This window comes from Taudactylus pleione, unplaced genomic scaffold (genome assembly GCF_031769625.1).
Source record: "Taudactylus pleione unplaced genomic scaffold, aTauple2 ptg000347l, whole genome shotgun sequence".
NCBI classification, from domain to species: domain Eukaryota; kingdom Metazoa; phylum Chordata; class Amphibia; order Anura; family Myobatrachidae; genus Taudactylus; species Taudactylus pleione.
The window spans coordinates 119,091-142,061 of record NW_028284748.1 but is presented as its reverse complement, the minus strand read 5'-3'; the positions used below and the strand labels follow the sequence as shown (position 1 = coordinate 142,061).

Genomic DNA, 22,971 nt, shown 5'->3' with positions numbered 1-22,971 from the left:
GCTCAGAGCGTGTAAGCCGGCCTCTGCCAGGATTTACCATAGAGTGTGGCCTACCTACTTCCAATGGTGTGATGTCAGAAGCTATGACCCTCATGTGTTTCGGGTCTCTAGAGTCCTGGCCTTCCTCCAAGCTGGATTGGATCTTGGACTCCACCCAACTTTGCTGAAAGCACACGTTTCTGCTGTCTATTTTTTATCAGCGTAGAATTGCTTCACTGACGGATTTCCACACCTTCCTGCATAGTATCCTCCGCATACAACCTCCCTTTGTCCCTCTTGTGGCTCCGTGGGATTTGTCCAGTGGTTCTTCAGGCCTTACAGGGCACTCAGTTTGAACCTTTGGATTATGTGGTTCTCAAGTGGCTCACAGCGAAGACTTTTTTTTTTTTTTTTCTGGCTGACGTCCACCCAAAGGCTATCTGATTTAGGGGCGCTCCCTAATTTGAATCTCCCATCAGGACAGGGCTGTTCTTCGGACTCGCACTGGTTTCCTTCCCAAAGTGGTAACTCGTTTCCGTATTAATGAGGAAATCTTAGTCCCAACCTTCCAATCACAAGACCTCTCTCGGTAGATGAGGCCTCCTTGGATATGGTCCGTGCTTTAAATATCTACGTGGACCGTACCAGTTTTCTTGTGAAATCCATAGAGCACAAATAGAGCGTTTTCTTCAGAAGAGTTGGCCAACCAATCAACAGACATTGGCTAGATGGCTTTGCATGAATATCTCACAGGCTTACACACAGGCAGGCCTTCCTGTATCGGCTACTGTTACTGCTCATCCTACTCGCTCTGTGGGTCCTTCGTGGGCAACTCGCCGTGGCACCTCAACTGAACAGCTTTGTAAGGCGGCCACATGGTCTTCTGTTCACACCTTTTTATTCAAGGGTCTATACCTTCAATACATTTGCCTCTCAGCATGCTTCATTTGGTTGCGGGATTCTCCTATATGTTCAGGAGCGTCCCCACCCTTGAATAACTGCTTTGGGGCATCCCCAAGGTCTCCCTGTGGAGCCCTATGGACTCCTGACTAAGTAAATTAGAGTTATTGTAAAACTTACCTTCGGTTACTTTCTTGGAAGTCCTTAGGATCCACAGGGCAACTAAATCTGTCTTTGACAAATGGGTAAATATATGTAAATTCTATTAGTGTAATTTCTGGTGTATCTGTTTCTCATGGGACCATGAGTCAGCCCTTCCAGATACTGAATGGATAACAGGAGGATAATGACTCCCAATATGCAGCCACAGATTATTTATCCAACACACAATATTGCAATCGCCATATCAATATAGACTGGCTCTCTTAGGTTTTCACGGAGAGCATAAGGAGTATTGGATTTTTAAAGCATAGTTAGTGGTTACAGGATGCGTTGCGAACCAACGCGGCGTTTCGCTTTAGAAGCTTTATCAAGGTAAGCCGAGCCGTTCACCGGAGCTGCCTTAAATACCCGCAGGCATGTGGTTTGAGGAGCGGGATGTCAATCAATCCTCTAGTCCCAATCCTATTCGGCCGCGTGTAGCGCATCGCCCCTTCTCACTCAAATATTTCCCATGAGCATTGCACTAAGGGTTGATATTAAGATTTATATAAAATCTATACCAGAACGAAAATGACCATTTGGAGATATATATGTTTATTTATGTGGAAAAAACAGGAGAGATATAATATTGCTTATTTAAATAAAGTGATTTGCACTATGAGTTTATAAGCAATTATAAAACATCACTTATTAATTCTGCGATTTACCCATTTGTCAAAGACAGATTTAGACAACGTTATAATAGCCACAGCTATCACCCCAGAATGGTGTCCATAGCCATTTATTATTGACTACAATCTAGGTATCTGACTGATGCTGATATAAAGCAAGGAGTAGATACCATATATATGCTATATAATACAGAAGGGGTAATATATAACACATTCAATATAGTGGATTATATATGTATTTGTGGAAGTACAGGATCGTTGCATTTATTTTAAATCACTATATTCAACACTTTTTTTCACTACTTACCTTTTAAATTTTCGCTGCTGAATTTGTCTCATGACAATATTAATATAAGTCAATAAAAGTTACATTTTAATTTTATTGTGCACCACTTTAGGCATTTCATTCTTTCTCTCTTAAATATAAATTTTTGTTTGTACCAGTCTTCCTTCTCTCCACTCCTCCTCCAGCCTTAGGCTGGTCACAAACTGAAGTGGCTTAGGGGCGGGGCATAGGGGGAAGGACCATTGCATCCTGAGTGCAAAGCTTTAAATGTTAGGTGCCCGGTTTTCAACCACCACTTATACCCCAAGTTCTCCCTATGGACTTCGAAGAAAGTGAGTTATCAAAGTTAAGTATTACCATAACTTTTTTTTATTTTATTTTTTACATTTTTTAAAACTCCTACAATTAGCTCCTCACTGCCATGTCACAGGCTGTGTTTGACAGGAGCTGGTATTTCCTTCCAAGGAATTAGACCCCTTGGTTTTCACAGTACCATTGCGGGAGGTGGGCATGGGGAAGCGCACTGTATTGGGCTCATGAAAACATAATTGAAAAGTACATTTGAAAGATGAATATTTTCCATATTGGTAATCAAAAGTAAATTATTCCACACTTTATGTAAATGGTTTTTCTAGTTTAAAAATGTTTCTGGTTGCCTCTTGGTGTATATTTAACCATTACTTTTTAGAAACAAGTTGTCTGCTTTTTCTCTGGCAAATTACATTGTTACACTGTATATTCCTTTCCCACAGGAAAAAGAACAAGAAGATAAAAAACGTAAATTGCAGGCTGAGAAAGAAGAACGAGAACGGATTAGAGAGGAAGTAAAGGTCGCCAGGGAACAAGCAAAAGAAGAAGCAAAGAAAAAGAAAGATGAAGAAAGAGAACAGAGGGCACAAGAAAAGAAAGAGAAAAAAGAAAAGGAGGATCGGGATAAAGCTGAAAAGTTGCGCCTGAAAGAGGAAAAAAAGAAAGAGAAGCTTGATGCCATGGAGTAAGTTTCTTAGGGGCCTAAAAGAACCAGCCTTTTAAAGATTTATTTGTGCTTCTTTTACCCCACATTCTGGAGAACAAGGGCGTATATTGAGCTCAGCCTTTCCTCACTGCAGGCATGCCTAATTGAAGCCACTCCAACTATGGCCTGATTCTGTTCAGCCTGAGCAGCAAATATAATTTCTTCTTCCTCCACTAGGGGGCACAGGCATGACACTGGTGCTCACTCTCCTCTCCAGGCTATACACAAACTGTTAAATACAAATCCCAGGCTCCTCTCTTCTATACTCCAGGCAGAGGCCCTCAGTTTTGGTGACGATGGGAGCTAGGCACCAGATTGTAGGGGGGCTACTTTAGGTGGTCCCCTATAGTTTAAATGTATTTTTTATTTAATAATTTTTTTGAATGTGCACTGGAATCCGTCCTATAGGACTCCTCCACTGCTACTTCAGCGCCGCCACGGTCTCTACTACATTAAGCCGCAGCCGGCGCTCTCCGGGGACATAAGGTAAGCAGCTGGCTCGCTGCATGCAGGGAGCCGCGAGTTTGCCTTTCTCACCGCCGGAGCAGAAGACCTCCGGAGGTGCTGGTTTACCGCTATCTCCACTAGACCACCAGGGATCTATGTGGTACAGGGGCTAGTTAATAGCAGTGGCGGCCATCTCTCTGAAGGTTTTGTCAGAAGGGGGAGGCGGTTGCTTCCCTGTTCGCCCCTCCCCCACCCCTGGGGTGCGCTTTCTCTAGCGGCCAGTAAGCCCCAGCTTCCTTCCTTCTCTCCTCCAACTCCTAGACCCTGGGTTGCCATTTTACAACATTGCTTGCCTCAGCGCTTGATTGAGAAGCTTGGACTCGTCTCCTCTAAGCCTGCTTCCTGCAGCTGCACTTAATTTACTGCACCTTCCTGCTGTTTCAGCTGGATTGTTGAGCTATTTAGTCCACCATTCTGCATTAAAAGTTCTGTGTGCATGTGAGTAAGTGTACCGTTTTATTGTACTTGTCTGCTTTTACTGGTCCCTGAGGAAGCATTCCTTGCAGGTGTGAGTACAGTATGCATATAAATATATTTCTTCAGGCTCTCCTGGTAGATGCGCTAGCAGTTCCTTGGACCTTCCCTCTGATTTGTCTCCCGATCTCAATGACTCCTCTGGTCCTCCACAAGTTCAAGTTGGAAGGAGGCACTCTGATCCTGGTGGCTTCGTATTGGCTTTGACATGTGTGCTATGCAGACCTTCTGGGCCTCTTCATAGACTCCCCTCTACGCTGTGGCCAGATCTTCTGTCTCTGGGTCCGTTTCCATCCGGACGAGCAAAAGGATTCTGTTGAAGAGTTGTTAGGACCATGTTGTGTGTATTTGTCACAGGATTTGGCATATCTACTTTGCATGGTGTTCGACCAGGGTCTTAATCCCAGGTCTTTTAGTCTTTTCCGGATCCTTTCCTTTCTCCAGACGGGTCTAGACTTGGGCCTTCGTCTCTCATCCTTGAAGGTCCAGGTTTCGGCCTTGTCGGCCCTCTTCCAAAAGCGTATTGCTCTGCTGCCGGAAGTGCGAACGTTTTTCCAAGGAGTCCTCCATGTTCAGCCACCGTTCGTCTCTCCGGTCTCTCCTTGGGACCTTATTTTGGTTCTCCGAGCTTTGCAGACAACTCTGTTTGAGCCATTACAGTCGGTGGATTTGCGCTGGTCATGTGGAAGACTGTTTTTCTACTAGCCATCGCATCTGACCGACGGGTGTCTAATTTGATCGCTCTTTTCCATTCCGACAGGGCTGTGCTATGCCTGGGCTACCTTCCCAAAGTGATATCACGTTTCCACATTGATCAGGAGATTGTTGTTCCTGCATTCCAAACTACAGATTATTTTCAATCCGAAGCTTCGTTGGATTTATGTCAGGAGCACCAAGGAGTTCCGTAAGTTACTCTCTTGGGGCTGGCCTTCTTCTAAACAAACCTTGGCCCGGTGGCTCCGCCTCACCATTGCCATGCTTACTCCCTGGCGAACAGTCTTGCCCCTGCCTTGGTGACAGCACATTCCACACGGTCAGTTGGGACTTCTTGGGCAGCACGCTGTGGGGTTTCTGCAGAAAAGCTCTGTAGGGCTGCCACATGGTCATCTGCTCATACATTTATCAGGTTTATGCTTTTGATACTTTTGCGTCCCCAGAAGCCGCCCTGTGCAAATTCCAATAAAAAGTCTCCGTAGTTCATACAGTGCCTAAAAGTATATTTGTCCCCAAAAAATTATATATATTTAAGTCTAGTAGTTTTTTTTTTTTTCCTTTTATTGCTCCTCTCCCTGATGTCACATTGAGATAGATACCTCAGTTTCTTTCTAGGTGACTAAGCTATACAATATTGAAAACGCAATCCAAATTCATCCCGTAGTTTTTGCGTGATGCTGGAACGAACAGACAAACAAAATTCAGAAAAAAAATAGTCTTCATAATTCATACACAGTTCCAAGGAGTACATTTCTCAAAGAAAAATTATATGTAGAGAGACAACCATTAGTTTTTTTTATAAGTATAGATTCAGCACGGTTGGCTGGTTTAAACAAAATGATTTTTTTTTTAAGTGTTTTTTTTTTTTTTGTATTATGCTGTAACTACAGGCACGTTGCTGTGACTTCTTGAAATAAAGCCTATTTGGGAATCCCCCTGGTAGTATTCCACATTCTTGTTGCTTGAGGTCTTCATTAGAGTGAGCTGAACCAGTACAGTAAATTCACACACAACAGAGAAAGAGAGAACTCCTGACTGATAATGTCCTTTGTCCATTAAATAGTGTGAAAAAGAATATAGCAGACATGTTAACCTAGCTATCTTATTAAGAAGGGTTTACTGCATTCATCTTTTAAATGAAATGTATTTTAATGGACTGACAGCACTTTAATGCCATTATCGTTACTCGAATCACAGTAAACTGTAAAATCCAGTAAACTACTGCGGTTATGATGGTTAGTTAGAATATCTTATATTTTATTCAAATGGTCAAACCATTATTTGAAAAGAAGTAACCCCCAAAAAAGGGGAGTGTACTCTCTAACACATTAGTATCCAAGAACGATAGTTCTAAATAAACTTGTACATTGGTAAGAGGAAGTGGTGGTGGGAGGCTCAATGGGGGGCAATTCAATTCAGCGCAATGTTAAACAGCCTGGGGAAGGAGTATCACGACTGCAGGGATTCCGGTGCTCAGAATAACGGCGCTGGAATCCCGACACCTGTCAGAATTCCTGCCGCTGGTAGCGGGGTTAGGAGGAGGAGGTATAGCCACTAGGTGGAGGTTTTGATTTAGGCAATAGGGGGGAGAGGGATTAGGTTCAGGCACAGTTTTCCTGCTTAGTGCGACGATCACCTCGCGGCCGGTGCTTTAGTCGGGGAATGCAGGTTGGCATAACTAAACTGCCAGCTTTAGGCGCAGTAACCGGCATTCCCTGACTTGAAGTGATTTCAGTCAGACTTAACAGCGCAGTGAATTTATTAGCTTTGGGAAGTACTATTCACATCGCGCTGAATTGAATAGCCCCCAATCAACCTGTGGCTCTCCCTTTAAAGAAAATGTGACCGAATACATTATCTTTAACTATATTATATTAATTTTATATTGGACATTATAATGTCCACCTTCCATTTTGTCTTTGGATTTTCTCTTGCATCCATCTGGGGGTCACTGCGGTACTTACACATGGGTTAGAATGTGTGGCACTAGGAGTTTGGCACTAAAATATTTATATGATAATTCCACCCCCTCTAACCCCACCGGTCTCCATTAGATCCTCAGTTTTTTATTTAGTGCCTTAGGAATAAGGCACAATTATCTTTGCCGTTAGCTAAGATTTCTTTATTTCTGTTTTTACAGGCGACTCAGTGAGCTGGCAGAGCAGGAGTTAGCCAGTGTGAGCCTTAATCCCGCTCTGCCTACTGCCTCGGGGAGGGTCACCTAATCAGGTGTGCTGATCTAGGGGCTCTACCATGCTGAGACACATTACCAAGGAGTCACTGGCTTAAGAGCAGCCACCTGCTACCCTTGTAGTGCTTGGCTGCGACCCTGTCATTGACGGACCTGGTACACCGCACCACATGGGTCCATGACCAGGTGTTTCTGCCGCTCTAGCGCACTCTGCCGTTTCCGGAGGTGCTACTCTGCTTTAACATGTTTAAATGGGGCTCTGAGGTCCACTACAGGATGTCTGGGTGATGCAGTTTTTTTGGCACGGCAGGAGAGAGGCTTTCAGTGTTTCAGGCGCCATTATTGCCCCTCTCCCAGTGAGACATGGTTGGTGTTTGGCTCCTCCTCCTTCCCTCTTTCAAGGGCTGAATGAAGGCTTCAGTGCCTTCTTATAAGACTGCAGGTATATAGCAGCAATGGGGGACCTCCTTAGCTGGGGTTTTTGGCTTCTAGACACAGGTTACATGTGGTTGCAGAGGACAGTGGGCCTTTATCATCATGGATCACAACTGCAACAGCGTATGCAGATCGTCCGATGGTGCACACTGCGCATGTGTAATACACCGCAGTACATTAGTTAGCATGATCGCACTGCGATCACCTACGCAGAAACAAAGCCGTCACAGAGTGAGTGAGAGGACGTCAGCATTTGGGTGGAGGTGACGGGGGAGTGGTCAGAGAGAAGCAGGCGTGCCTGTCCATGTGAATGCCGTTTCCTTGGCATGCATAAAATAGCCACTGCATACGCAGCTTGAGTACTAACTGTGTGGAGCATCAGTTGCAATTTCTGAGTAAGGTCAGACTTGCTGTAATTGTGCGTGAGGGTCCGATGTTACTGATATATACGCATGATTGCACGGTTTTAAGGATGTGGGCGTCTCTATGCCAGATGAGCAGTTGCAGACCTTAGCATATTTTCAAAGTAGATCTGCGTGCGTAATCGCTACTGCGATCACAAAAGCGATCCATAGTGAATAAAGCCTTGTGTGCAGTGGAATTTCTGTGGGGATTAAGATTTCTTTGTTAGAGGTTGTTAACCCTAGGAGGTGGACTTCTGCAGTTGCCACACAGTTTACCTCAGGGGAATGGGAACCACACCAGGCAGTTTTTAAATGATCCATGCTTTGAGGATCGTGGGGGTACCCAATATAGATTTAATTGTTTCCAGGTCAAACTTGGCTTACCTTGTATGGGTCACTCATGAGATCCTTGAAGATCTCCGTGGCCACAAGTACAGTGCCTTGGTCCATCCCCTTGCGTTAACTGTTTCAGTCTCTATCAATTCTGGCCAGGTTGCCTCACTGCATTTGAAGGGCGGGTCTCAAGTCATAGTCTTAGCTACAAGTGGGCCTTGTCGTCTGTGGTACTCTCTCCTTCACGAAATGCGGACCAAGATTCCTTGCTGCTCTCCTCTTCTCAGGACCTACTGAGTCAAATACCCTGTTCATACCCAGATTAGTCTCGACAGCTTGGGTTCTTGAGACCCAGATCTTGAGGGTTTGCCATTTTTCCAGACTGGTCATCTATAAACGATGCTTTTGGGCTTGTAAGCTAGTCGCTTCAAGTATATATCATCCTATCTGAAGACTTTCCTTTAATATGGTGAGGATGTCTGGGTCTCTCTAGACTAGACTTCCGCGTATTTGTCCCAAAGTCCAGGCCTTTGCCTTGCTCTCCCTAAGGGACAGCTTCTTCCGTATGGGTCCTTTTTCAGAGATGTTTGACCACCATTTTTTGAGGTACAGACCAAGGTTCAAGGTGTACTTTGAATTCATACCTCCTGTCCCTTTGTGGAATTATGAGTTTGGTATTGCAGGTTCTTTGGAGGGCCCCCTTTGAACATTTTGAGACTGGAGTTGTTATCTTGAGAGTGCATTTTCTCTAGGTCTCTGGGGTGTCATCTGTGCTTTAGGATTTAAAATGAACATGTGGTTGGCAGGCTCCAAAAGAAACATTGCTAGATGGTCTACCACTACGACCCTACTGAATTACCTGTCTTCTGACAGGCCTCTTCTGGCTTCTCCGGGCTCATTCTGCTTGTGCATGTGGGGCTTCTTGGGCGATTCGCCATGGTGCCTTGGTGAAACAGCTGTGCAGAGAAGCGACCTGGTCCTCTGTGCTCACCTTCACAAAATATTACTGCTTTCATATATTTTGTACGGGGATCGCCAGCTTTGGGTGTTAAGTTCTGCGGCTTCATCGACCGATACTCTCCCCCTGCTCCCCCCCACCACCACTATCTCTTGGCTTGCTTTGAGAAATCCCATGTGTAAGTACTGCAGTGTCCCCCAGATGGAAGCAGGAGGAAAATGGATTTTTGTACTTGCCATAAATCCCTTCCTCGTCCATCTGGGAAACACTGCGATCCCTCCCAGATTTGTTAATATGGACAGCTGCCACGAATAAACTGAGGATATAGTGGAAATGGAGGGGGCAGAGCTTTCTTTGAACTATTTTGATGCCTAGCTTCTATGCCACACACTCTAACCCATCCAAATTATACCCATACCTAATTTTTACTTATACTTTTTTTTTTTCTTACTTTAAAGAGCCAGACAAGAAGAGAAGCGTAAAAGAGAGGAAGAGAAGCGAATGAAAGAAGAGGAAAAGGTACAATTATGGAGAATTAAGTTTGTTGGCATATACTCAATAGGTTGAGAAGGGCACTGCTCAAGAATGGGCTTACAATGTAATTGAAAGAAGGCACAGCTAAAACTAGAGAAGTGAGTGTGGCTCAGAGAGGAGTTTGGGACAATTATGAGGGGGGTGTGGGTAGCGTAGGGAAAGCTCTAATAGAGTACTTTTTAAGAGAATTTAAAGATGTTAAATCTGTTGGGGGATCCTTCTGGTCATGGTAGGGTTTTCCATAAGTGGGTAGCAGCACAGCAGAAGTCTTGTATGTGGTAGTGAGACATTGCTGTTATAGACAAGGCAAAGCACAGGTAAGATATTAATCTGAATCGGGTAGTATTTTGAGGTATTTGATATGTATGAAGGCTATGGCACTTAAAATGGATTGATTTGGGTGAGGCGGTATACCAGAGGAGATTATTTTGTAATAGTAAAAGTAGATGATACATCATGGTTTTGATAGCATCTAGAATTTAATAGTGTTTTCTGTCCATATTTCTAAAGTGGAAGTGACAGGACTGGGAGAGAGACTAGATGTGATGAATAAAGCAGAGGCTGGAGTGTTGGTTTTATAACTGATGGAGATTTAAGTTGAGTGGTGATGAGCTCTGTTTTGGGCATGTTTTAGTTTTAATAGAAGAGGATATGGGATTTGAATCCGCACAAGACTAATGCTGCCCACACACATAGCGATATTTTACCCTTTCTGGCCGATTCCGACACATTGGAATGACAGATCGTGTAAAATATGGCCAAATTGTGAGGAAGTCGTGAGTCCCCACTCACGATGCGATGCGCGTCCCAGCTGGTCGCACATCGCATCTTCAGATCTGCCGTGCGGTAGGGCAGATCTGACAATCCAGGAGACGATGCACTGTGAAAGTCTGACTGCAGGAGAGATAGTTTAAAGATTGGACACCAAATCGTGTGCAGATCGTGTGCAGAACTGCCAGGGAGAGTTTCAAGGAAAATTGTACACATCGGCTTGTCTTGAGCACATCACTATGTGTGTGGGCACCTTCAGTTGAGATAGGTGTAGTGTAAAGACACAATATAACTATCCACATTGAGTTTGCCAACTATTGTAGAATGTATCGCTTTAAAGAATAACTCCACAAATAATTAGCATTGGCAGTGCACCAGGGAGTAGGAAATTAGAATATAAACAGAGACTGGTCCAAGAAACGGACCAGAGAAAGCTAGACTCCATGTTTGGTGCACTCTTATCTTGAAAATTTTTTAAATATAACTTAATATAATTTAAGAAAAATTAGCGAGGACACAAATACATACATACGAAACAAATAACAGAGAATAATAAATCTAAATGAAAATTCCCAAAAAAATCAAAAAAAGCCCTGAGGTAGGTATATCATCGCTATATAATTCAATCCCTCCACTTTAAGGTAAAATTATGTGATTTGTATCCTTATCGTATAAAATTTGATAAAAACATGTAGGTGAATGAACTGCGCTTAATATGTGTACCTGTATAGCTGTTCAGTTATAAAAAGACATATAATATAAGAAAAGGGAACGAGCGCTTGCTTATACACTAAATTAGGTTGTATATAAAGAGAAAGAAAGGATATAAAAATAAATAAGAAAAAAATGAAACATAAAAGACAAACAAAAAAACAAACCTGAAACACTGAAACCATATGTTTAAGCTCTTTTTTGAAAAATTTGAGGCAGGTCCAAACAGGTGAGCAGCACTATTAGGTGACCTAACTGTCCCTACCTTAGCCTTCAGTTTCAGATGCTGGCAGCATGTGGTCTTGCCTGCGCTGCAAGGGAAGCCCCGCGATGTGTTGGAGTAGCGGCAGCTAGGGTCGACGTCACAGGATGACGTCAGCGGGTTGGGAAGATCGCCTGCACTGCACGAAAGGACACTCTGTCTTGGTAGGATGGCGGCTGTAATCTGTTGCTGCTCTCCTGTTCTTCCTGTATTCTTTCATTCAGGACCTGAATGAAAGAATAGAGGAAGAACAGGAGAGCAGCAACGGGATTACACTGTGACGATCTCCCGGACCCGGTGACGTCACCTTGTGCCGCCGCTCACAGCAGCCGCCATCCTACCAAGACAGTGTGTGTCCTTTCGTGCAGTGCAGGCGATCTTCCCAACCCGCTGACGTCATCCTGTGACGCCGACCCTAGCTGCCGCTACTCCAACACATTGTGGGGCTTCCCTTGCAGCGCAGCCAAGACCACATGCTGCCAGCATCTGAAACTGAAGGCTAAGGTAGGGTCAGTTAGGTCACCTAATACTGCTGCACACCTGTTTGGACCTGCCTCAAATTTTTCAAGAAAGAGCTTAAACATTTTCAGTGTTTCATGTTTGTTTGTCTTTTATATTTCATTTTTTTCTTATTTTTATAACCTCTTTCTTTCCCGTATAAAATTGGATATCTTGTGTCGACACTAGGTATCTAATTTTATACGATAAGGATACAAATCTAGATAATTTTACCTTAAAGTGGAGTGAATGGATCACTTATTTCACCTACCAAATCCCTGCTAATGGACTGTTTTTTTAAATTTTTTATTTACTATTTTTGTTTTTTGCAGTGATCAGCTTATGGTTCCTTTGGGGCCCGCTTTCGGCTCTGCTCCGCGTGTTAGAGCAGAGCAGGAGTCGAGGAACAAGGGGAAAGCCCTAATAATGCCATCTCCAGGTGGCGTTATTATCACAGGGCTTCCCCTGGAATTTTTTCACAGTATATTTTTAGTAACTTTGGCCAGATCACATTTCCCATTACAATTATGGGAAATGTGATCTGCTTACTAAAAATGTGATAATTAGGGCTTGGAGTAGAATTTTACGAATTCTACTCCAATTGCCCTTTAGTAAATTTAGGTGATACGAACTAAAATAATGTGAAACGTGTGAAAACACCCTTTTTCACTTAAAAATGGTAATAAATAGGACCCTAAATCACTAATAGACAAGTAAATCTATACCACAAATAAGATCTAAAGCATGTGCCAATGTCAGAAGTTTGTTGGACCTTTTTAAGCGCATTAAGACTTTGGAATGGTTAGGCATTATGGAGGTCCACATATTTCAAGGAACGCCCAAGGTTTTGACCCTCTCAATAGGTTGTTCATCAAGTATTCAATAAAAGTGGATTGTCACCCTGTCAATCATTATCAGGATTATGATGAATTATGGCTAATACCTTTTAATCACATTACAAATGTAATAAAATTGAAAGTACCAATCACATGCAAAAATTACAATATTTGGAAGGTAAGAATCCCAACATATCTCATTGCAATAGCCTTTGTTTAATTAAGATCATTAATTTATTTCTTTCAGTCTTCCATTTCAAATCGGTCATTTGGGTAAATTTATTAAGTGGTGCTTTTCACAGGCACTACGCATTTTTTAAGAGGAAATAGAAAAGCAGGTGTTTTGTATTTAACATTTTTGCTTCTTTTAAATACAGCAGCCAATTTGCAAAGACAAAGCAGCTTTGAAAAAAGCCGCTTAGTATATGCCCATTGCTTAATTTCCATTATAATTGGTTATCCTCGTTATCGATTAGGGCACAGGTTCTCAAACTAGGTCCCCAGGACCCCAAACAGTGCATGTTTTCCAATTTTCCTCAAAGAATCACAAGTGAAATATTTAGCTCCACCTGTGGAACTTTTAAAATGTGTCAGTGAGTAATACACCTGTGCACCTGCTGGGTTACCTGGAAAACGTGACCTGTTTTGGGTTCTGAGGGCCGAGTTTGAGAATCACTGGATTAGAGAATATGCATTTGATACATTGGTGCAAAGTGGTCTGGAAGTTAACTTTTTGTTTTAAAATAAAGTGGCGTGTATATTTTTGGCTCTGTATATATTTTTGGCTCTGTACACTCTACAGAAGCTACAGTATCTGCTGGGAAAAGGGATTGATGAGGCTTTTATGTGGGCTTTAAAAACAGCATATAAGATTGCAAGTCTAAAATAGAAGCACATTGGTGACAAAAGACCCCCTTTCTCTGGCTGAGAAGCACCAGCTTGTATGACACTAGTTCAATTGTGTGTTTACTGCACTTTGCCATACTCGTGACAGTTCAACTTCCAACAAAATGATGATGTTAAAGAAAAGGAATAGCATAGAAGTGTTCTAAACCACATTATTGTTTACACCATATACTCAATAAAGCTAAAGCATCAGGTAAGGAATCATAGCATTGAAAAAGAGCATAGTGCTTATGCCAAATCTTACGGCGAACGGAGAAGCTATATATGACATTGCTACAAACAAACAAGGTTAGGAGTCCAATATACCTCATTGCAAAAGCATCTTAATTCTTCTTTAAGGTGGGTTTTTTTTTTTTTTAATTAGTCAAATAATCTTTCATTAGAAAATATATGGCCACATGTAATAGCCTCCAGGTTGAAAGTGCCAATGTTTTGGTGATTTATCTGAAAGTTTGTAATATAATTGTTAATTTAATCTACTTGGGTTCCTGTTGTGGAAATATTCTAAATATTTACTTGTGGCATTTTGAACTCAACACCTGGTTTCTTGGATCGTTACTTTGGCTACCACTATGACAGGTGCTGACAATACTGAAGATGAGGCCTAACTGTAGGTATGCAAACTTTGAATACATATCTTTCCATTGTCTTTCTAGCGTTCAAAAGCGGAGAAGGCAGAGATTACTAGGTTTTTACAGAAACCTAAAACGTCTAACACTCCAAAGGTATGTAATTGCAAGTTAACGTCCTCTGAAACGTAGATGTACTTGCTTCGCAGGGAAAGCAAAACCTTTCTCAGTCAAAGATAGTGCATTGTTTTATGTATATACACATATTCTATAGCTGATGGTTTATATCAGAATGTTGCTGGCAAGAGGATTCTAATGGTACATACACACGGTAGGATCTGTGCCACCAACAGCTTGAAAGATCTTTCAAAGATATCTTTCAGTGAAGTCATCCTGCCACATCTCTGAACAGGTAAAGTTGATGTCATCCAAGTTGGCCTGCATGCATGGACGATGCAAGATATCTTTATCGTCCATGTGGGAACGCGCATTGTTGGTCAGGTTGAGTGTACAATAACTCGCCATTAGATAACAAACTAGCTCAAACCATTGATTCTGTTCAAGTTCTGAAATTGATGGTTTTTTAATTGTAATTAAGAGTCTTTAGCAGCTTTTCTTACTCATCTTAAGAAAACCATCGTACACTTGGTATTAAGATACTAGAACAGTCAAACTTCTTCTTCAGGGTCCATAGGGATCAACAGGGATACCAATGCGATATTGTGGTTGGAGAGATCCAAGCACCAAACAGTTAAAGCTTCAGCTCCCAGGATGCCTCTGGTCCTCCTCCATATATACCCTGCCACTAGCCACAGGCATTCAGTTGTTAGTTTAGTGCAGAAGGATTAGACGCACCTTTATAACGGGACTGCTCAGGCAGTCCTAAGCTTTTATTTTATGTGTTATTTTATTTCTATTTTTGGGTTAGCAGTACTAAGTGTCTGAGTTAAGACTCATATACTGCCACTCAATCTACCTCCGCTGAACCGCAACACCAGTAACGGGGCTGGTGATTCCGGCGGGTCTCAGCTGAGCTTGCTAGCAGCGTTGCTGGGACCCGGACTGCAACTGGACGCAGGGAGATGTCAGGTTAGGCGAATCCTTGCTTACGGGGAATCATGCGTGGCAGTCCTTGCTTCCGGGGCCGGAGACCCACCGGAAGCCGCTACAGTCAGGGTCCAGGACCGTCCGCGTCATCACTAGATTGCCGGGGCCTTATCGTCTGACGCCGGGGATCAGCAGCAGACACAGTTCAGCTGCCATAAGGCCAGCGTACCTGGCTGGTTGATGCAGCTTAGGGGGAGGTAGGCGCTTCCCCAGCAGCTCCTCCCCCGACCCAGACAAAGTCCCTACAAAGGGTTTTCGTGTGTCTGGGTTGCTCTGCCCTACCCTCCACGTGTATGAAACGCTCACGGTCCACTATCAGTGCACTGCTGTAGCTGTGTGTCTCAGGAGGGTTTGGGTCAGTCTCCCTGTATACCTCTCCCTGGGTTAAGGTATATAGTGCTCTATTTATCCTCCCATTCCTGGTATTTGTGTAGTTGATTTAGTCGATTGTAATTATATTACATATGCAATGTATGTGACGGTTTTCTAGCTGCTGTATTGACACGTCTGTTACGTCTGTCTGTCATTTATAGCTATCACTGTTTTTTCTCTCCATCCCCTTGGGGTGGAGGTTATTCTTTGAGTACTTCACATTCATTAAGATTTTGTGAAGGCTGTAACATAGCATTGCGTTTATTGCCTTTATTTTGAACATGTCAAAGGATAGAGGAAAACAGGAGGGGGAGCCCCCGGTGCTGGTTTCATGTAAGTTATGTATGACTTTGTGTCTCTTATAAAGAGCCACCTCACTAGTCCAGTTTACCGGTCCCAGGTAATGAAGCAGTTTGTGGATCGTGTGGCTGCTCCCACGCTGCCTATTTGGATGGAGTGTCCACAGTATGCCATGTTTGCACCTCCTATGCATCCTTCCTGGAAGGATGTTTATGGCCATTCTAGTCTAGTATGGCACCATCGAATGTTGATAGACTGGTATATTTTCATCGGGAGTTGTTACTCGTCCAGCTATGGCTGGTGCCTTGGTAGCCATAGCTGTTGAAGAATGTATAGGGGCATTGGAAGAGACACTACCAAATTCTTCAAGAGAACAGATGATGTATATCTCCCATATCCGGGAAGCGGCTTCCTATCTAGGAGGAGCTGCAGTAGATACTGGTATTTTAGCTTCTAAGGCATCAGCAGCTTCAATAGTGGCACGCAGGGCCCTTTGGTTAAGATCCTGGAAAGCCTGATACAGGATCAAAAAAGGCTCTGGAAGTCTTATGCTGGCCATACACTAGTACGATGTAGTACGATGCGATTCATTGTATGTTTTCCCTTGAACTCCCCGGCAGTCCCGACGGCACGATTTGGTGCTTTTTAACACACACGATCTGCATATGGTTACGATAGATATGATGGGCTGCACATCTGATCATACGATACTTTTTAAGAGAGGCGGGAGCACGTATCTTATCCAACCTAAATGCTACACTATTTCGACATGATTCATCGTACGATTCGTCGAAAATCGGGCAATCGGCCAGAAATCGTGCTAGTGTATTGCCAGCATTACCTTTCTATGGGAAAGTACTTTTTGAAGCAGTGTTAGATAAAATAGCTATTCTGGCGGCTTCAAAGTCAGCAGGTCTGCCATCTACGGCTACAATAAAGTCTAGGCAAGTTTCTTGTGGTCCTTCCATCCTCAGGGACGAGCAAGGGAACAGTCTTCCTCTAAACCAGTGATTCCCAACCTCGGTCCTCAAGGCACACTAACAGTCCTGGTTTTAGTGATATCCATGATTGTGCACAGATGGCTAAATCAATATAACTGAGGTACTAATTAAGTCACTTGTGCTAATAATGGCGGTGATGACGGCTTATCTCAGGCGTCAGGGAGTCCGAATACTACCATATTTGGATGACCTGATATTGGCACAGACTCGGTGGTTCTACAAAACCATCAACTGACCATAGCCTGCCTACAAGTGCACGGCTCAGTTGGAAGAATCAGTGCTTTTGCCAACGCAGCACATGGTACATCTGGTAGTTCTTCTGGATTCTTGGGCACAAAGGGTGTTTCTGCCAGAGAACAAGATTGCTGTTCTATCATTGGGAATGCGCATGCTGATACACAAGCGAAGTGTATCCATTCTTAGCGATGCAGGTCCTGGGATCAGTGGTATCCACCTTAGACATGGTGGGGTATTCTCAGTTCCTTTCCAGGCCTCTGCAAAAATTGATCCTCTCTAGGTGAAAAGGACAGTGTCATCTAATAAGGTCCCAGAGGATCCTTCTCACTCCAGAGGTTTGTGACTCCCTCCTGTGGTGGCTAGGAAAGGATCATCTGAACAAAGGGCACCCATTCTGGGTTCCAAATTGGGTGCTTCTAACCACAGACACCAGTCTTCGAGGATGGGAGGCAGTGACAGGTGATCATACCTTTCAGGGAAGATGGAGAAATCACGAAAGTAATCTGCCCATAAACCTTCTGGAACTGCAAGCAGTATACAAAGCACATGTCAGGGCACAGAACTTGCTACAGGGCAGGCCGCTTCAGATCCAGTCCGACAATGCAACTACTGTGGCCTACCTCAATCCTTAGGGAGGCATGAGAAGTTATGCAGCCATGAAGGAAGTGACAAGGATTCTGATTCGGGCAGAGCATCATCTTCCGGCCGTCTCTGCAATATTTTTACCGGGAGTACTCAATTTGGAAACAGACTTCCTAAGTCGCCAGGACATACACGCCGGGGGGTGGTCACTCCATTCGGTAGTGTTTCAGTTTCTGGTAAACAAATGGGGTCTACCAGAAGTAGATCTCATGGCATCACGTCACAACCACAAAGTCCCCAGATAAGAGTCCTGGTCCAGAGAACCATCAGCAGCCTTTGTGGACGCACTGGCAGTAAGATGGGACTTCAGGCTGGCTAATCTCTTTCCTCAGATTTCCCTCCTCCCAAGAGTTCTCAGGAAATTCAAACAGGAAGGTGGAACAGTAATACTGGTGGCTCCGGCTTGTCCCGGACGCACTGGTTCACCAACATTTAGAATCTATTCATAGACAGTCCGTATCCTCTTCCTCTATGGCAAGATCTGCTAATGAAGGGTCCCTGCCGGCATCCGGACTTAACTAGTTTGGCTTTGACTGCATGGCTCTTGAATCTTCTATCTTAAGAGCAAAAGCTTTTTCCAGTTCTGTAATTCAGGCGATGCTTAACGCACGAAAGCCTGCCTCTGCCCACATCTATTACAGGGTTTGGCATTCTTTTGGTCAGTGGTGTGCCCCCAAAGTATGATCCAAAGGTGTTCAGGATTTCTGATGTACTGGCTTTTCTCCAGGCGGGTTTAGACCGTGGTCTCCGCCTGGCAACTTTGAAAGTGCAGGTTTCTGCACGGTCAGTATGGTTCCAGAGGAAGATTGCCTCATTACCAGATAATAGTTTTTTTTTTTGTCAGGGAGTTCTGCGAGTTCTGAGTTTTGATCTACCGGTAGCACTGTGGGATTTGTCTTTGGTTCTTAAGGGGCTACAAGTTCCCTTGTTTGAACCACGGGACTCTGTATGTTGACAGCGAAGACACTTTTTTTTTTTTCTCCTCGCTCTCTCTTCTACACGCAGTGTCTCTCCCCATATTTGATTTTTCACCAGGATAAAGCTGTTCTTCGCACAAGGGAGGCTTACCCTACTAAGGTAGTGTTCTGTTTTCATGTGAATTAATAAATTGTAGTTCCAGCTTTTCAGGCTTCAGATCTGTCTGTAGGTGAAGCCTCCCTAGATGTAGTTCGTGCTTTCCGTATCTATGTGGAGCGTACAAACTCTGAGAAAATCAGATGCTCTGTTTGTAGTATGATTTTCACAAACGAGGATGGCCAGCTAACAAGCAGACTTTGGCGAGATAGCTACGCATGACTATCTCTCTGGTGTACACACAGGCTGGTCTCCCTGTCCCAAGCACAGAGACAGCACATTCTACTCTGTGTGTAGGGCCATCGTGGGCATTTGGTCGTGGTGCCTTTGCTGAACTGTTGTGTACGACAGCCAGCCTTTGATACTTTTGCCTCTCAGGATGCTTCCTTTGGGCGATGAGTTCTCCTTTCTGCTCAGGAGTGTCCCCCACCCTAGGGGAACTGCTTTAGGACATCCCCATGGATGGAAGAAGAAAATTAGATATCTAGGTAAGTCTACCATAACTCTAATTTTTTAAATTGTTTATTCCATCACAAATCGGTATACAACATGTTAGTCTTGCATCCTTTTATGAACTATAATAGGCAGTTTCTTTTCTCATTTTTCTTACAATTTAAGGAAAACAGTCACTTCAGCATTGCAAAGACTTTATTGCAGCCGTTCCCAAACTTAGTCATCAAGGCACCCTAACAGTCCAGGTTTTAAGGATATCCATGCTTGACCACAGGTGACAATCAGTGCCTCAGTTAATTTGATTTAACCACCTGTGTTCAACCGTGGATATCTCTAAAACCTGAAATGTTGGGGTGCCTTGAGGACCGTGTTTGGGAACTTCTGCTTTAGTGAATTTAATCTGACGTTTACTTTGTTAATCTGACATTTTGCTTTTCTTATTTTGTAATGTATAAAAATCTTGGTTGGGGACCTTTTTAATATTGTGTTGTATTCAATGTCTGTCTTCTAATGGTATGTACAGGAGCACTTAACATTAAATTACAACTTTGGGTCTATGGAATACAGACATTGTTTGTTTTTTACATTAAATAACATCTAGCAACATGATGAGTGCTGAAGATGTACATTTAGAAGTTAAGCATTTCCTTTTTACTGGTATGTTTGCTGAGTTTTTTTTTTTAGAAATCTTAACTAACTTAGTTTGGTACTCTTACCTTGTCTGCCTTTTCTTCCTTTGAATTGTCAATTACAATTGGTATTCCTATATACCTACTTTTTTTGTTCACTTACTTCCATTTAGACATTTGCCCAATCATGCGGAAAATTTGCACCTTTTGAAATAAAGCGGAATATGGCGGTGGCTCCTTTGTGTCGGGTTGACTTTGAACAGGAACTTTCTGAGCAGCTAGACAAGCTTCTGGAGGAGCAAAACTCTGAAGTGTCTTATATTTCGGAGATAAAAGTCCAGAAACCGCGCAGGATGGGACGAACAGTGATGCCTCAAGTGCCACATTTGACTAGGTATGTGACAAGTGTGAAAAGCATTTATCAAGACGTTAATCCAAAACCTATATTTAAGGAGTCCTTTTATTTTGCTTTTTATCAGTTTGTTCCTTTCCACCAATAATAAGATCCTCCATGTTCTTTTGTAGAGTGCACTGGGAGTTAATTTCATGTGTATAGGGCCAGTGGATAAAACCTAGTGCAATGCAGACATTTTGAAATTAATATATAATTGTGTCCAGACACAAAAGGCTTGAGTGCAGAGCAATGGTTTCAGAACAGCCTAATTTGGCAATACATCTAAGCGGTCAAGTTACTTCCATCAATACCTCCCATTGAATCATTGTTCACAGTACTTCTCTGGATCATGTTACCTACTAAGTTTCATCAACTTACTAGGCATTGTTTACAGGTAGTCCAATATTGGATCTGTTATCACATTATTTGATGTAGTCAGAATAAGTCTAGGTCTCGCCTTAATGGACTGTCGATGTGTCCCAACATATGTGCTGCCTCAGCTTAAAATTAGCTTCACTCTGGGAGCAGGGTGTCTGTTGTAATATAGTAACCGTGGATTCCCATGTAGAGATCTCCACCTTTCTACTACTGTGAGCATGACATGTTGGGGTGATGTGATCATTTTGTAGTGAAATTATCTTTTAAATGAATCTCTTGTCCTATTCTCTGCTGAATAGTGAGTGGGTGATTATGCTGGCGGCTCAACAAAAGGGTATTTACTCGAACTTTTTTTGGCCCCAAAGCCTGACTGGTCATTTCGTCCATTCTCAACTTTAGAGCATTCAACTACAGGTTGTGGGTGGATCGATATCGGATGGAGTACTTGCAGTTGGTGATCTGCTACATGACAGTAAATTTGATTTTAGCCTCTATAGACCTAAAGAACAAATATGTCTCGATCTGGGAGGGGCATCAGTCGCTCCTCAGGTTTGCCGTACTAAGAGACTCTCTTTACAGTTCAGGGTGCTTCCCTTTGGTTTAGCCACAGCACTACAAGTTTTTTCTAAAATTCGTGGCGTTGATGGCTTCTTTGTTGCGGAAGGAGGGTAGAATAATATTAACCCTACTTGTACGATCTACTTATCAAGGTGGCCTCAACTTCCTTACTACAGCGTCATCTTGACCGCATGGTTGAAGTTTTACAAGAACATGGCTGGATCCTAAATTTGAAGTTGTTGCATCTGGCGCCTGTCAACTCATGATGTTCCTGGGGTTGATTTTCAACACAAGCCTTCACCGTGTTTTCCAGAATACCTGATCTGTTCTCTTCTGGTCTGGAAATTTTCAAGTGATGAAGCTGATCTGGTAACAGGCCATGCCGGTCATCTTGGTGGCTCTGCATAGGCCCAGGCGGTTCTGCTTTGCTGACATTCAAATCATGTAGGTTGGGTCAGTTTGGCATCTTTACTTGTGTCCAGATCTGTTACAACAGGGTCCCTTTTTTTTTACCAACTTCAGCTGGCTTTAATGTCATGGCTATTTGTAACTGGTGGAATGTAAGTTCTTTGGATACAAAAAGGGTTAATGAAACGACTCCAAAAAATTGTTCCAATTAATAATAATTATGAAAAGATCAAAAAGTGTAAGTAAATGATAAACAACTGATTATATGAATATAAGTAACACTGAATATTATGAAATATAACTGAAAGAGTATAAATCAACTTAACTAACAATATGTATATATATATATATGAATAAGTACAAGAATTTATGAATACAAGTAATCCACCAAACTTAGATATAGATATAGATAGATATATATTATATATATATATATATATATATATAGTTCAAACAAACAATGTATTAGTATGGATATTAATGTGAATATACAATATAAACATTGCCCAAACACACTTAGCTGCTGTAAAGCTTCTATGCTCTTCTCTGGATATGGCAAATCACACTCTGTGTCTCCTGTCTGAAATCTCTGGTCTCATATCGAGAGGAAGGCACCCACTGTGCACGCACGCTCTCCCCACAGGTCACCAACAATGACTCTAGAGACCTATTCCTGGCAACAGGTTAGAGATTCAAATGGAACACACACACAGTCCGTTTGCGCTCTTCCCACGAGTCCCAGTTGTTACACTTGTAAAGCTAGTTAATACCCTGTGTAATGGGCGTGGCAAAGATAATATCTCCCTTTGAATGGTCCATATGTTGATATTCTGCTTTAATATCAATAGGAGTCAGTATTGCCGAATATATTATTATTAGTGATGGAATTTACCATTGGATTCTAGATTTCTCTATGACCTACAATGCATAACGATATGTAAAAGGTTTATTCTCTGTACATGAGAATGTGTGAATGGCAACATTTAGCGCATCGAATGTTACAACTGTATATTTGCTATGGCAAACAAAAAAGCACACAGTGTTGGATTATATAGCTATGGTGGGAATGTGGGCCAAAGGAAAACTTTCTCTCGCTGGTACAATTAATTTCTTGGTTTGTACGCTTCTAAATGCTAACACATACATAAAAAAACAAATACAAGTATGACTCCTTGGCAGCCATTTTGTTCACCCATAACACTATTGAAGTCAGTCTCTTGAGAGCGAAGGAGTTTTCGTCCTGTGTGGTGCAGACTAATTTGTGGGCCAGGAAACCTGTTTCAGCTCAGAATTACCACAGGT

General features: G+C 42.8%; 1 protein-coding gene across 1 annotated transcript in view; it reads left to right on the top strand.

Annotated features, from left to right (window-relative positions):
* Window positions 1-22,971, top strand: part of CHAF1A (chromatin assembly factor 1 subunit A) — a gene marked incomplete at its 3' end in the record, with an annotated part of 210,162 nt that overhangs the window by 78,518 nt on the left and 108,673 nt on the right. Inside the window, exons 5-8 of the mRNA XM_088444069.1 lie at window positions 2,751-2,992; window positions 9,488-9,548; window positions 14,204-14,272; window positions 20,105-20,325. Of these exons, the coding sequence (XP_088300195.1) occupies window positions 2,751-2,992; window positions 9,488-9,548; window positions 14,204-14,272; window positions 20,105-20,325 (593 nt within the window). The remainder of the gene's footprint in view (window positions 1-2,750; window positions 2,993-9,487; window positions 9,549-14,203; window positions 14,273-20,104; window positions 20,326-22,971) is intronic.